Here is a 16,192-nt window from a genome sequence, read left to right on the forward strand (position 1 = left end):
GCAGAATTCTGTGGGAAACTGCTAGTTCAAATGGACAACAAGGAACCCATCATGTCAATTGTCCAGTTAATCTAATTTCCTCCTCTGCCCCCACAACCCTGCAATCTTTCCATTTCAAGTACGTCCAATTCTCCTTTGAAAGTCACTACCGAGTCTGCTCCCACTGCTTTAACTCAGTGCATTCCAGATCATAATTCACTGTGTTAAAGAAAAAAATTCTGATGGTCTCCTTTTTTCCCCTCTCCCGTGAGCTATTTTGAGGCACTGCCAACCCTCGTGTTAAGCGAGCCGTTTGCTTCTTCCTTTCAGTATACACAAAACGAGTGTCACTACTTGTCTGCTCATGAACTAGTCGGTATTCCTGACTATTATTCTCTTCCTCGCTCATTAAAGTCCTCCAGCCCTCACACTTATCCCTTTAACACAAGCTTGCAAGGCTCTAACATGAATACACAAGCACCCAAAAAGGTGTTCAGTTACCAGTAACAGAACAACCAATTCTCAAATAACACGCCTGATTAAGTATTCTTATCACTCCTTAACTTTCATTCTAGAAACAGCAGCGGCAAGATTATTGAGAGATAAGCAAATGCAGATGCTGGTTTACCAAAAAAATACACAAAGTACTGGAGTAACAGCTGGTCTGACAGCATCTCTGGAGAACAGGGATAGGTGACATTTCGGGTCGGAATCCTGCATACTAATTATCGAGATAGATACAGATCAAGGGAAGGTTGAGCAGATTATTTCTCCCAACACCTTCACTTGGGGAGATGGATTTACAACAGCCCATCTTCTCAAAGTTAGAACTGAAAAAACTGCTTTGTTTTAAATGAAATCTTCTACCAATGAGAGTTTTACATAATATTTTGAAAGGAGAAACAAGGGAACTACTTTGTATGTAGGTCTCCTCCACTCTCCGACGGGAGTTCTGAGACCCTCTCCCACAGTTCCCCCTGAGACTATTGCTGCTCTCCTGCTCTTCAACCAAGTTACACCTCTTTCCCAGTTCTTCCCCCCATTTTTACAGTTAGTCTGAAATAGGCACTCGACCCAAAATGTCACCTGTCCATTCCCTCCACAGATGCTGCCTCACCCGCTGAGTTACTCCAGCACTTTGGGGTTTGCTCAAGATTCCAGCATCTGCGGTTCCTTGAGTCTCCTTGGGTTATTTAGAGCAGCTTTCACAACCCCCAGTCCCACATTATTTACAGCTTCAGAAGGGTGGTTATTGTGGAACATAGAATATACAACAGCAATGGGATAATTACCAGATAACTAATTTTGTTTTAGGGTCAAAACAGAAATTATTTGATAAACACAACAGGTCAGGCAGCATCTACAGAGAATAGGGTCAATTATCTTTTATCAGTTGCTAGGGGTGTTGGGACAGCAGGATACATCATTCAAACAGCCAGGGCAGCACAATAAGCTCTGGACCCTCCAATGTTTCATCTGAGCTGGCAAACTTTGTAAAGGAAGACTTCAGAAAGGAAGAGAGATGGGGGTGAGCGGGTGGGGCAACTAATAATGTTGGGAGAAATAAGACTGGTGAAGCTGGCACTTTCATTGTTTTTAAGAAATATTGATTGAAAGGCAAATATTTAGCCTGCAGACACTGTGGGTCACTTCTGAATATTTCAAAATAATGCCATTGGGTTTTTATGCCATCCAAGTGCAATAAGAGCCTCTAAGTCCCTTGCAAAAGTTGGCAGCTCAAATCTAACATATTACTACTATAACATCTTCTACTCCAAATTAACAATAGGATAGTGTACTATTCACTAACATCTCCATAGGTTTAAGAGCATTAACGTCATTGAGCTATACATCACGGAAAGAGGCCCTTTGGCCCAACTCATCCTTGCTGATGAAGATGCCACATCTAAGCTCGTCCCACCTGCCTAGGTTTGGCCCATATCCCTCAAGACCTTTCATCACTTCAGGTTCCTATTAAATCTTTCCCCTCTCACCTGAAACTCAAGTCCTCTGGTGCTTGATTCCTCCACCCTGTGTATAAGACTGCGCATTCACCATATTCCCCCTCGTGATTTTGTATAAGGTCATCCGTCAGCCTCCTGTGCTCCAAGGGATACAGTCCTTTATTGTCCCGAGCCTGCCCAACCTCTCCCTATAGCTCAGGCCCTCAGGTCCTGGCAACATCCTTGTACATTATCTCTGCTTCCTCCAGCAGCTCATCCCATGTCACCACCACACTGAGAGGAAAGTCTCCTTTATATCATTCCTTTTCACATTAAACCTTTTCCCTCTAGTTCCTCCTCTGTGGAGAAGACCATACCTTTTATGAATTTATACACCTTTATAAAGTCACATGAACTGGGAAGATAGCTGCTGCAGAAAGCAGATGAGAACCCACATCCATTTGAATCTCTTCTCACCAGGAAGAACATTAGCAAAACCGCTTGCTTTTCCCTCCTGAATTTCAAAATTCCTTCCCTTCCAAAAAGCAAGCCAGTACCTGCCCTGCAATCTCACTGGTATTGATCACCACTTAAAATTCCCTCACCACCTTCAGCTCTTCTTTCCACAAATTGCCCTATCCCACATCGCCAGAAACCCACACCCCAAATTCCAGGGCCACACCTTTCAGTTCACCTAAATGCTCAGAATACTTTCTTCCTTCCTTTGATAGAAGCATCTAAAATTATGAATGGCATAGACAGGGTAGACAGTCAGAACTTTTTTTCACCAGGATTCAAAAATTAAAAATACTAGATGGGATATCTTTAAGATGAAAGGAGCAAACATTAAAGGAGAAGTGCGGGGCAAGTTTTGTTTGAAACAGAGGGTGGTGAGTGCTTGGAACAAAATGCTGGGGATTGTGGTAGAGAGGCAGATATCATAGTAGATTAAAAGACTTTTGGCCCAATTTCTAGATATCACCGATCCCTCGGATCATTCCAATAAATCGCTGGTCCCTGTTATTCCTGGTCAAGTCTGACCAGTGCTTTCTGCAGGTATAGACCAGTTTCCTTATATTTCTTAGGAAGGGCTACGCCCGTCTGTGAAGCTTATCATCCGGTCTAAAATTAAACGTCTTTGCATCTTGTCTTGCTATCTGCAAAGATCTGTATACATACTGTAACCCTGCAGATGTCTAAACACAGCTCCATTTTGCAGATACGATCTCTCATTCTTCACTACCAAGTCACACTGCTCTCTTCTCCCTACACCTTCACAGATCTCCTCACTTAAAATTTGCCCACTGTTCACAGCCCCTCTCCTGCGCAGCTTTGGGAGCAGCATGGAGAAATGAGGGAGCGGGAATAGCGTCCTCCCACCATAGACATATACCTCCGGGTGAGGATCAGAGGAAATGCAAATTAGACTCCAGTTGTTCTGCCGTTCCCTCAGGAAATGCGGTATTACTCACCAGTTTCCAAATGATCTTCCGCTCAGGACCCCAACCCGCCAGTTCGTATCTGAAGCGCCCTGACCCGAAATGTCATCCATCCTTTTTCTCCAGAGATGCTGCCTGACCTGCTGAGTTACTCCAGCACTTTGTGTCTTTCTTTAGCATAAACCAGCATTTGCAGTTCCATGTTTCTACATCTTCCCTCTTTGCTCTATCCCCTCTCCTCCCTCTGCATCCCTTCTTCTCCACCCTGCCCCATCACCTCTCCCCTGCTGTCCCCTCCCCCCTACCCCCTCCTCCACTTCCCCCCTCTCCTCTTGCCCCCAGCCCCTTCCTTGACACGTTCCTGATCCCTAACCCCATTCTGCTTGAGTCTCCCCATGCACCCTGCCCTCTCTCCCTCCTGCCCTCTCCATCTCCCCTCTACTCCTCACACCCACCCCCCTGCTCCATACCCTTATTGTCTCCTCACCCACCCTCCTGCCCTCTTCCCTCGCATCCCTCTTCTCCCCCACCCTCAACCCCACCTTTCTCTACCTCTCCTTCATTTCCTCACAACTCATCAAGAATTATTTAAGAATAAGGAGCAAGCCATTTAGAACGGAGACGAGGAAACACTTTTTTCTCACATAGAGTGGTGAGTCTGTGGAATTCTCTGCCTCAGAGTGGGGTGGAGGCCGGTTCTCTGGACACTTTCAAGAGGGAGCTAGATAGGGCTCTTAAAAATAGCGGAGTCAGGGGATATGGGGATGATCAGCCATGATCACATTGAATGGCGGTGCTGGCTCGAAGGGCCGAATGGCCTACTCCTGCACCTATTGTCTACACCCATCCACTCCCTACCTTCCCATCTCCTTCTCTCCCTCAGCCTTTCCCTACCCTTCCGTCCTCCATCTTCTCCCTCCAACTTAACCTCTCCCCAACCCTTTCCCTCTCCTTCCACCCACTTCCCCACCCAACACCCCCTCAGCTTCTCCCTCCAACTCAACTCCTATCCTCTCGCCTTCTCCCTCCCCCTCACCCTCAACCCCCCCGGGCCCGGTGCCGCACGCGCGGGAATCTAACGGAACTGGCGCGAGGGGCGGCCCTGCCCGGGGCGCGCAGCAACGCGGCGGGACGCACCGCCCCATCAGTGCATGCAAACCACTGTGCAACTGGGGACATGCAATCCCCGGGGCACCGTCCTCGTGTATTGCATCCTGAAGTGCACCGAGGGTGCATTGCATTCAAACCACAGTGTAGCGGGACACCGCTCCGGTGCATTGCTTCCTAAAGTGCACCGCGAGTGGAATGCATTTAAACCACAGTGTAGCGGGACACCGGCCAGTGCACTGCTTCCTAAAATGCACCGAGGATGCAATGCATTTAAACCACAGTGCAGCGGGACACCGGCCGGTGTAAAGTGCACCGAGGGTGCAATGCATTTAAACCATAGTGCAGCGGGACACCGCCGGTACACTGCTTCCTAAAATGCACCGAGGTAGCAATGCATTTAAACCACAGTGCAGCGGGACACCGGCCGGTGCATAGTTTCCTAAAGTGCACCGCCTCGAATGCAAGTCAAGTCACAAATAAAAAGTGACGCCACTGCATATCACTTTTGAAAGTACATTAGGGGCAAGATAACTGGGTTACAAACACTGCTCGTCTGCATCAACTGGCAGCATTTATTTATAAAACCGTTGCCAGCAACTACTCCGATTACAAACCGATTTCTATTTGCAACCCTGCCACAAATGCACAGTCATCATCCAACTCGTCGGGATACTTTGCAAATCAATCCTTCCAAAAAAGACACGGGGCAGGTTTGTATATAGCACCTGATTTAAGACAAGTCAGGCAACTTGGCGTCTGTACGATGGAGTTTAAAAAAAATCATAATCTTGTATTGCAACTGAAACCAAGGCAACTTTTTACAATTTATTTTGCACTAGCAATATTTAAAAAAAAACAAAAAGTAACTAACGCGTATATATATAGACACAAACTTGCAACATGCAAAACACAGCCGTTATTGGAAGACAGGTTTTGTGATCAGTGATGGGGGGTTAAAATAGATCCCGATTTTTTTTTCATTTGAGTTTTGCACTGCCTTCGTTCCACAAGATTTCGGGACCAGGATATTTTTTAAAAAGCAGTCATTCCAGTTCACGGAGGCGAAATGACAGCTGCGTTGCCATCATTTACAGAAGGTAGCATGCGTTGGCTGTCGTTGGGAGGGGGTGCATTAGCGAGGAAGCAATGAGGGTATTGGGGTCTGGGCTTTGAAATTCTCTTGCACCAAGGGAACAAATGCGTACGATGAAAATTTAAACGCCACTTACCGGCCACGCAAAATAAAAGGGGATAACTATTTTTCCGAGTGCGCTTTTCTCCGGGAGAGAAAAAGTATTTTTCCCCAGCTCAGGGCTTAATCCACTCCCAAAAGTACAATCTCCAGAAGTGGCGATGCGTGCCTGATATTCTTTCAAACAAATTTTAAAATAGGTGTCACACTCGTCTTTGGTGCATCTCCGATCCAGGGAATTTCTGACGCCGTCGCAGCAATCCCCGTTCTCCAATTCACCGTTAACGTTTTGCACGAAGTTAAACTTGATCTCGAAATAGCCCTTTGCAAACGTAACCTACAACAACAACAACAATAAAAGGGGGGTGGATTAAAAAAAATCATTAAGTAGATCCTCAACCCGACGGACAGACGGCGGCAAGTGTGCAAAAAGAAGACAGGAAAATAAAATTAAAATCACAGTGCAATTATATCATCGCGTACCTGAATCAAGAAAGTTGACAGCACGATAAGGTGATAAATCCTTTTAAAATCCAGCATGCCGTTTTTTTTCTGCTTGCAAGCTTTTATAATAAATCTTCCAAAGACTAAGAGTCGTTGACGGTCCCGACAGGAGCAAGACTCACATTGAGTTTTCTTTTAAAAAGCAATTCTTCTTCATTAAAAAAACAATGCAACGAATGCAACACTGGGATTGTTGAGGGTTTTTTACCCCTCCCACCCCCCCTATCCACCTATAAATATATCTAAATATATATTTAAAAGACTGTGTCTCTGGACTGGCTCGGTTGGAGTGCCGGCTCTGTACTGGAAGGGGTGGGATCTGGGCTCGGCTCTCTATGCTGGTGTGAACGTATGGGGAGGGTACAAATACCAGCCCGCCTCGGGATAGGAGGATGGGGTAGACAGCGGACCAGCGCCGCTCGGCGCCGGTGTGTGTGTGGGGACGGGGGCAGAATTGTAGCACAAGGTCCCACAGACTGTGTCCCCCCCAACCACCCCGTACCAGCCCGGCAGGGTTTAAACGCGGAGCTGAAAGGAGCTGGCAAGGAGATGGGGAGGGGTTTACATTGACACGGGTGCACGATGGGGAGGGGTTTACATGGACCTGAGTGTGTGAGATGGGGAGGGGTTGGCACAGAATTGGAAGTAAGATGGGGAGGAATTTGTAAAGACCTGGGGGTTAGATGGGGAGGGTTAAGGACCTGGGTGTGCGATTGGGAGAAGTTGGCAAGGACCTTGGGTGTGAATTGGGAAGGGGAGGGACGTGGATGAGATGGAGTTTGCAAGAACTTGGATGAAATGAGGAGGGGTCGGTAAGGACGGGTGAGATGAGGAGGGGAGGGATGTGGGCGAGATGGAGAGGAGCTTGCAAGGTGCTGGGCGATTTAGGAAGGGGAGTGCAAGAGTGCGATGGAGAGGAGAGGGGACCTAGATGAGATGGGGTGGGGTTTGCAAGGACCTGGGTGTGAGATGGGGAGAGGGGGTGTTGGCAAGGACTTGGGTGAGACGGGGAGGGGAGGCAAGGGTATGGGTGAGTTTGGGTAGGGCGGGCAAGGGTTTGGGAGTGATGTAGAGGGGCGTGCAAGGGTTTGGGTGGGGCGGGCAAGTACTTAGGTGAAATGCGAAGGGGAGAGACTAGTGAGATGAGGAGGGGTTGGCAAGAACCCGCGTAATTTGGGGGGGGGGTAGGCAAATGGGCGATGGAGAGGTAGGGACCTGGGTGGGATGAGGAATAGTTGGCAAGGATCTGGGTGAGATGGGGAGGGGGTTCCAGGGAACTGGGTGAAATGGATAGGGGAGGAGATGGCAAGAGTGAGATGGAGGCTAGGGACGAGGGTGAAATGAGGAGTGGTTGGCAAGGACCCGGGTAATTTAAAGAGGGGGGGGCAATGATGCGATGAAGAGGAGACGGTAGGGAACTAGGTTAGATGGGGAGAGATCTAGATGAGATGGGGAGGGGTTTGCAAAAGCCTGGATGAAATGGGAGGGCAGGCGTGTGACGGGGAGGAGGATAGGGTCGAGGGTGAGATGAAGAGGGGTTGGCAAGATGCTGGATGAAATGAGGAGGGGGTTTGCAAGGATCTGGTTAATTTTGGGAGGGGGAGGCAAGAGTGCGATGGGGAGAAAATCGTAGTGTCCTGGGTGCAGCGAGGAGTGGTTGGCAAGGACCTCGGTAATTGAGGGAGGGGGCAAAGGTGCGATGGAGAGTAGGGGGTATGGAGGTGGGTGAGATAGGGATGGGGGTTGCAGGGGCCTGTGTGATTTGGGGAGGGAGGGACAGATGCAAGAGTGCGATGAAGAGGAGAGGAGATGCTGAAGACCTGGGATGGGATGAGGAGTGGTTGGCGCGGCTCGGCTCGGGGTCTTGGTCCAGGGACATGCAACTCTGATTTGAAGGGGGGGGGGGCAGCTCGGCTCGGCACGGACGGTGGGTAGGGTGAAGTTCGCTCGCTCGCTCCCGCCCGACGCGGGCACGCGCGACGCACAAGGCGGGAACGCCTGGGCGCGTGCGGACGGGGGGCGTTCTTGCACGGGAGCGCGCCGGGTGTGAGGCGATGAGGGGAGGAGAGAACGTGGCGCCGGCGGTGTGAGGGGGAGGGGGAGGGGCGGGAGGTTCGGGCGGCTCCGCCCGCCTCGCGCGCGCTCCCTTCCCGCGCTCCCCCTGGAGGGGAGGGGCATTGTGACACACAAGCCCCGCCCACCAACCGAGCAGACCAACCGGACGCAGGCCCGGCCCCCCAGCCAATCGCAATAGCCCGCCTCCCCCAATCCGCGGCGGCCAATCAGCATCGTTGATCCAGCGTACCAATCGCAACGCCCGCCTGCGCTCCTCGCTAACCAATCAGTAGCGGGCTCGAAGCCCCCCCCCCTCGACCAATCGCAACGCCCGGCGGGCCGCACCCCGCCAACCAATCGCAATGCTCCCCTTCTCATTAAGTTGACCAATCAGCGGCAGAGTGATCGCCCAACCAATCACAGAGCTTGGCACTGACCAATCAGCAACGCGCCCATTCACCGCCAATCAGAGCCCGCTCCGGCATGCGCGCCCCTGGATCGTTCTCCTTTTGCAGTTTGCCCTCTGCAGCAGTGCTGATGGGCAACACTGCAGCTGCCCTGATGCACAGTTTGCCCTTTGCAGCAGAGCTATTGGGCAACATTGCAGCTGCCCTGATGCAGTTTGCCCTCTACAGCAGAGTTGCTGCAACACTGTGTGTGTGTGACGCCTTCCCTCCCCAGAGCTGGTGGGAGGTTTGCGTGCAATGTTTGCACTGACTGGGTGTTGGTGTGAGCATGAAGTAATTGGTAATGGTCAATGCTCCACAAAGGCAGGAAATGGGCAAGGGCTGGACGCTGGGCTTCAAACAGCACACAGCCTCGCCCCCACAATGCTTGCCATTAACATGTTCCTGGTATTGATAACTGCAGGGCAGGCACTTCCCTGAAAATTTACTATTCTGCAATCTTTCCTTAGATTATTCACAGCGAGTCTCAGCCCAAGTGCACTGGAGAAGGGAATGTCACAAAATTGACTCTGGCACTGGGCAGAATATTCCGCAATGCTCCTCGGGGGAGAAAATTCATGTGATAGGAGCAGAATTAGGCCATTTGGCCCATCGAGTCTACTCCACCATTTAATCGTGGCTGATTGATCTCTCCCTCCTAACCCCATTCTCCTGCCTTCTCCACATGACCCCTGACACCCGGACTAATCAAGAATCTAACTATCTCTGCTTTAAAAATATCCATTGACTCTACAGCCTTCTGTGGCAAATAATTCAACAGATTCGCCACCCTCTGACTAAATTAATTCCTCCTCATCTCCTTCATAAAGGAACATCCTTTTATTCTGAGGCTATGACCTCTAGTCCTAGATTCCCACTAATGGAGACATCCTCTCCACATCCATTCTTACCAAGCCTTTCACTATTCAGTATGTTTCAATGAGGTACAGTGCCGTCAAACGCTCATCATATGTTAATCCACTCATTTTTGGGATCATTCTTGTAACCTTCCTCTGGACCCTCTCCAGAGCCAGCACATCCTCAGATATGGTGCCCAAAGTACTGGGGAGTGTATACATTTGGTCAGCTAACATCCGTGGAAAGAGAAAAAGTGCCAGGAGAATATACAAATGTACAGAAAACAAACTACTAATTTGTTTGTCATCACGATTGTAATCATGTATAGTCTTTTTGCTGATCGACACAAAATGTTGGAGTAACTCAGCGGGACAGGCAGCATCTCCGGAGAGAAGGAATGGGTGACGTTTCGGATCAAGACCCTTCTTCAAACTAGCAGAGTCTGAAGAAGGTTCTCGATCTGAAATGCCTTTCATCCATGTCCTCCAGTGATGCTGCCTGACCCGCTGAGTTACTCTATCACTTTGTGTCTCTTCTTGGTCAATCAGCATCTGCAGTTCATTGCTTCTACATTTTGACCTGATTAAGACAAAACCCCTTCACAGGCCCCTTCCCAGGTAACAAACAGCTTCCATTTTACAGACATCCATAAATTGATTTTGTCCATGTCGGAAAATACACAGAAATCACTCAATTAAAAATAACGTGCAGGGGCCACACAATGTTGCAGCAATTGGGGGAAACAGTGTAGACCTTTAATGTATGTGTGCTGTGGGCAGTTCTGGTAGCCCCACTGAAAAAGTGTTTCCTCATCTCCATTCTAAATGGCTTACCCCTTATTCTTAAACTGTGGCCCCACGTTCTGGACTCCCCCAACATCAGGAACATGTTTCCTGCCTCTAGTGTGTCCAAACCCTTAATAATCTTATATGTTTCAATAAGATCCCCTCTCCTCCTTCTAAACTCCAGAGTATTCAAGCCCAGCCTCTCCATTCTCTCAGCATATGACAGTCCCGCCATCTCGGGAATTAACCTTGTAAACCTACGCTGCACTCCCTCAATACCAAGAATGTCCTTCCTCAAATTAGGGGACCAAAATTGCACACAATACTCCAGGTGTGGTCTCACTAGGGCCCTGTACAACAGCAGAAGGACCTCTTTGCTCCAATACTCAACTCCTCGTGTTATGAAGGCCAACATGCCATTCGCTTTCTTCTCTACCTGCTGTACCTGCATGCTTACTTTCATTGACTGATGAACAAGGACCCCCAGATCCCGTGTTATTCCCCTTTTCCCAACTTGACACGGATCGTCGGCAGAACTACGATGAACCGGACTCTATTCAAGTGTTTCATTCATATGTACCAACAGCAGAACAATGACATTGTTACTTGCAGCAGCATAACAGACCTGTAAACACAGTATTCAGAAATAACATAATAAACAAATCAATTAATTAAGTTAAAACCCCAATATTCGTGAAAGAAGGCCAGTCTTTAATGCCACCAAGTCAGTTCATAGTTTAGTTAGTCATAGAGCTGTTCAGCACGGAAACAGGCCCTTCGGCCCACCTTGTCCATACAGACCACATTGGCATATAGCCTCATCCTGTTTGCCTGCATTTAGCACATATCCCTCTTAAATGGTTCTGATTTTGTTATGACCGGTTTCTTTTGCTTGTAACACAACTTTTCCCTTGCAACAAATGATCGGAAGGTGGTCAAGGCAGTTGTGCAACGGACAGCAAGATGTGATGTAAACTAACAGAGTCATGGAGTCAATGACTTGGTGTCGTTTATTATCGTCACGTGTACCGAGGTGCATTGAAAAGCTGAAAGACTATACATGATTACAGTCAAGCCATCCATAGTGTACAGATACAGGATGAAAGGAGCATTGTTAGAGTAGGAAATGCTGCTGTTGAAATAAGGATTTAAAACAGTGGAGCGATTGTAATGAATGATAGTAGATAGAGTCATAAAGTGATACAGTGTGGAAACAGGCCCTTCAGCCCAACTCGCCCACATCGGCCAGCAATGTCCCAGCTACCCTAGTCCCACATGCCTGCGCTTGGTCCATAACCCTCCAAACCTGTCCATCTGCTTCTTAAACATTGGGATAGTCCCAGCCTCAACTACCTCCTCCGGCAGCTTGTTCCATACACCCACCACCCTCTGTGTGAAAAAGTTACCTCTCGGATTCCTATTAAATCTTTTCCCCTTCACCTTGAACCTATGTGCTTGGGTCCTCGATTCCCCTACTCTGGGCAAGGGACTGTGCATCTACCCGATCTATTCCTCTCATGATTTTGTATTACTTCTGACCAGCAGGCAGAGTCTCGCCTGGCCTCAGCGCCATCTTGAATGGTGTGTTGTATTGCGCAGTATTCATGAGCTTGATAGTTGTTGGGAAGAAGCTGTTTTTGACCCTGGTGGTCACTGTTTCCCGACTCCTGCAGCTCTGATTCCGTTCCGTAAATTGGCCGTGTTCTGCGCAGCCTCCTGTCAGCCAGAGAACGCTGTCCTTTGTCAGTGCCATATGGAGCCCTGTCATTGTGTATGCAGGTCTACTGAATATCAGCGCGGACAGAGGCCGCCTGAATTATTTATCCTTGCACATGTTTCTATTGCACACAACATAAATGTGAGGATCCTGATCTCCCGCATCTGTTATCAAACTGAACCTCTGGCCTCTCACACTCACCTTCTTTCGTGGTTGCCAAAGTTTATTTTCCGCACTGTGTACAAAGGATGGGAGGCTGTGACCATAATACACTGTGCTCCCTCAATACGTGTCGTAATGAGAGCATAAGTCACTGGAGCAGAATTAGGCCATTTGGCCCATCGAGTCTACTCCATCATTCAATCGTGGCTAATCTATCTCTCCCTCCTAACCCCATTCTCTTGCCTTCTCCACGTAACCCAACACCCGTACTAACCAAGAATCTATCTCTCTCTGCCTTAAAAATATCCATTGACTTGGCCGCTACAGCCTTCTGTGGCAAATAATTCAACAGATTCACCACCCTATGACTAAATTAATTCCTCCTCATCTCCTTCATAAAGGAATATCTTTTCATTCTGAGGCTATGACCTTTAGTCCTAGATTCCCACCAGCGGAGACATCCTCTCCACATCCAATCTATCCAAGCCTTTCACTATTCAGTGCGTTTCAATGAGGTGCCCCCTCATTCTTCTAAACTCCAGTGAGTACAGGCCCAATGCCGTCAAACACTCATCATCTCTGCCATTCGATTATGGTTGATCTAGGGGATTTGGGCCAAATGCAGGAAAGGGCGTTGAAGGTCACGGAACAAAGGCAAAATAATGGGGCTGAGAGGGAAAAATAGATCACTCATGACATAATGGCAAAGCAGATTCGATGGGCCGAATGGCCTAATTATGCTTCTCTGTCTCATGGTCTTATGGAAACCGTGCACACGGAGAAAAGACATGTCACAGGGAAAACAACGTAAATGGGACGAGCTTAGATGGGGCATCTTGCTCGGCAAGGACAATCATAGACAAGTCCCACCCCTTGGGTAACAGTGACCATAATATGTTGCAATTCTGCATTAGGATGGAGAGTGACACAGGGAATAGTGTCCTGAACTTAAAGAAAGGAGACTTTGAAGGTATGAGACGGGAATTGGCTGGGATAGACTAGCAAATTATACTTAAAGGGTTGACGGTGGAGATACAATGGCAAAAATTTAAAGACCGCATGGATGAACTCCAGAAATTGTTCATCCCTGTCTGGCAAAAAAATAAAACGGGGAGGGCGGCTCAACCGTGGCTGACGAGGGAAATGAAGGATAATGTTAAATCCAAGGGAAGGGTATATAAATTGGCTGGAAGAAGCAGCAAACCGGAGGACTGTGTGAAACTTAGAAGTCAACAGAGGAGGACAAAGGGGTTAATTAACAAGGGGGGGGGGAAGAGCATGAAAGAAAGCTTGCGGTGAATCTGAAAATTGACTGTAAAAGCTTCTTCAGATATGTAAAAAGGAAAAGATTAGTGAAGATGCAGGTCCCTTACAGTCAGAGGCAAGTGAATTTATAATGGGAAACAAGGAAATGGCAGAACAGTTAAATGAGTACTTTGATTCTGTCTTCACTAAGGAAGACACAAACAATCTCCCGGAAATACCAGGGGACCGAGGATCTAGTGAGAGGGAGGAACAGAAGGGAATCCACATTAGTCAGGAAATGGTGTTAGATAAACTGTTGGGACTGAAGGCAGATAAATCCCCAGGGCCTGATGGTCTGCATCCCAGAGTACTCAAGGAGGTGGCTCTAGAAATTGTGGATGCATTGGTGATCATTTTCCAGTGTTCTCTCGACTCTGGATCAGTTCCTGTGGACTGGAGGGTAGCCAATGTAACTACACTTTTTAAGAAAGGAGGGCGAGAGAAAACAGGGATTTCTAGACCAGTTAGCCTTACATCGGTAGTGGGGATGCTGCTGGAGTTGATTATTAAAGATGTTATAGCAGAGCATTTGGAAAGCAGTGACAGGATGGGTCAAAGTCAGCATGGATTTATGAAGGGGAAATCATGCTTGACTAATCTTCTGGAATTTTTTGAGGATGTAACAAGTAGATTGGATAAGGGAGAGCCAGTGGATGTGGTGTATCTGGACTTTCAAAAAGCCTTTGACAAGGTTCTACACAGGAGATTAATGTGCAAAATTAGAGCACGTGGTATTGGGGGTAGGGTACTGACATGGATAGAGAACTGTTTGGCAGACAGGAAGCAAAGAGTAGGAATTAACGGGTCTTTTTCAGAATGGCAGGCAATGACTAGTGGGGTGTCGCAAGGCTCCTTGCTGGGACCCCAGTTATTTACAATATATATTAACGATTTAGACAAGGGAATTAAATGTAACATCTCCAAGTTTGCGGATTACATAAACCTGGATGGCAGTGTGAGCTGCGATGAGGATGCTATGAGACTGCAGGGTGACTTGGATAGGTTGGGTGAGTGGGCAGATGCATGGCAGATGCAGTATAATGTGGATAAACATGAGGTTATCCACTTTGGTGGCAAGAACAGGAAGGCAGATTATTATCTGAATGGTGTCAGATTAGAAAAAGGGGAGGTGGGTGTGCTTGTATATCAGTCACTGAAAGTAAACTGATGTACTGTCCCCTGTAAAGACTCCATCCCCTACTCCCAATTCCTCCGCCTACGCCGCATCTGTTCCCAGGATGAGACGTTCCACACCAGGGCATCGGAAATGTCCTTGCTCTTCAGGGAACGGGGATTCCCCTCCTCCACCATAGATGAGGCTCGCACCAGGGTCCCTTCCATACCCCGCAACACTGCTCTCTCTCCCCATCCCCGCACTCGCAACAAGGGCAGTCCCCCTAGTCCTCACCTTTCACCCCACCAGCCGGCAAATACAACAAATAATCCTCCGCCATTTCCGCCACTTCCAACGTGACCCCACCACTCGCCACATCTTCCCATCTCCCCCCATGTCTGCCTTCCGCAAAGACCGCTCCCTCCACAACTCCCTTGTCAATTCTTCCCTTCCCTTCCTTACCACCCCCTCCCCGGGCACTTTCCGTTGCAACCGCAAGAAATGCAACGCCTGTCCCTTCACCTCCCCCCTCGACTCCATTCAAGAACCCAAGCAGTCGTTCCAGGTTCGACAAAGGTTCACCTGTATCTCCTCCAATCTCATCTACTGCATCCGCTGCTCTAGATGTCAGCTGATTTACATCGGTGAGACTAAGCGGAGGTTGGGCGATCGTTTTGCCAAACACCTCCGCTCAGTCCCCAATAACCTACCTGAACTCCCGGTGGCTCAGCACTTCAACTCCCCCTCCCATTCCCAATCCGACCTCTCTGTCCTGGGTCTCCTCCATTGCCAGAGTGATCAGAGAGAAATTGGAGGAACAGCACCTCATATTCCGCCTGGGTTGCTTGCGTCCGGAGGCATGAACATTGAATTCTCCCAATTTTGCTAGCCCTTGCTGTCTCCTCCCCTTCCTTAACCCTCGAGCTGTCTCCTCCCATCCCCCCGCCCTCGGGCTCCTCCTCCCTTTTTCCTTCCTTCTCCTCCCCACCCCCCATCAGTCTAAAGAAGGGTTTCGGCCCGAAACGTCACCTATTTCCTTCGCTCCATAGATGCTGCTGCACCCGCTGAGTTTCTCCAGCTTTTTTGTGTACCTACTGAAAGTAAACATGCAGGTACAGCATGCAGTGAAGAAAGCTAATGGCATGTTGGCCTTCATTGAGAGAGGATTTAAGTTTAGGAGCAAGGAGGTCCAACTGCAGTTGTACAGGGCCCTGGTAAGTCCACACCTGGAGTATTGTGTGCTATTTTGGTCTCCTAATTTGAGGAAGGACATTCTTGCTATTGCGGGAGTGCAGCGTAGGTTCACCAGGTTAATTCCCAGGATGGCGGGACTGACATATGATGAAAGAATGGGTCGACTGGGCTTATATTCACTGAAATTTAGATGGATGAGAAGGGATCTTATAGAAACATATAACATTTTTAAAGGATTGGACAGGCTAGATGCAGGAAAATGTTCCCGATGTTGGGGGAGTCCAGAACCAGGGGTCATAGTTTAAGAATAAGGGGTAGGCCAGTTAGGACTGAGATGAGGAAAACTTTCTTCACACAGAGAGTTGTGAATCTGTGGAATTCTCTGCCAC

At 48.5% G+C, this 16,192-nt stretch overlaps 1 protein-coding gene across 2 annotated transcripts in view; it reads right to left on the reverse strand.

Moving 5' to 3' along the window:
- jag2b (jagged canonical Notch ligand 2b) overlaps positions 1–8,280 on the reverse strand; it is a 185,388-nt gene extending 177,108 nt beyond the window's left edge. For both annotated transcript variants that reach the window (XM_055640249.1, XM_055640248.1), the window contains exons 1-2: positions 6,147–8,280; positions 5,701–6,000 (exon numbers count right to left, since the gene is read on the reverse strand). In XM_055640249.1, the coding sequence (XP_055496224.1) occupies positions 5,701–6,000; positions 6,147–6,203 (357 nt within the window). In that variant the 5' untranslated portion in view covers positions 6,204–8,280. The remainder of the gene's footprint in view (positions 1–5,700; positions 6,001–6,146) is intronic.
- Positions 8,281–16,192: the final 7,912 nt, after the last annotated feature.

The sequence above is a fragment of the Leucoraja erinacea genome, chromosome 9, assembly GCF_028641065.1.
Source record: "Leucoraja erinacea ecotype New England chromosome 9, Leri_hhj_1, whole genome shotgun sequence".
In the NCBI taxonomy this organism is placed as follows: domain Eukaryota; kingdom Metazoa; phylum Chordata; class Chondrichthyes; order Rajiformes; family Rajidae; genus Leucoraja; species Leucoraja erinaceus.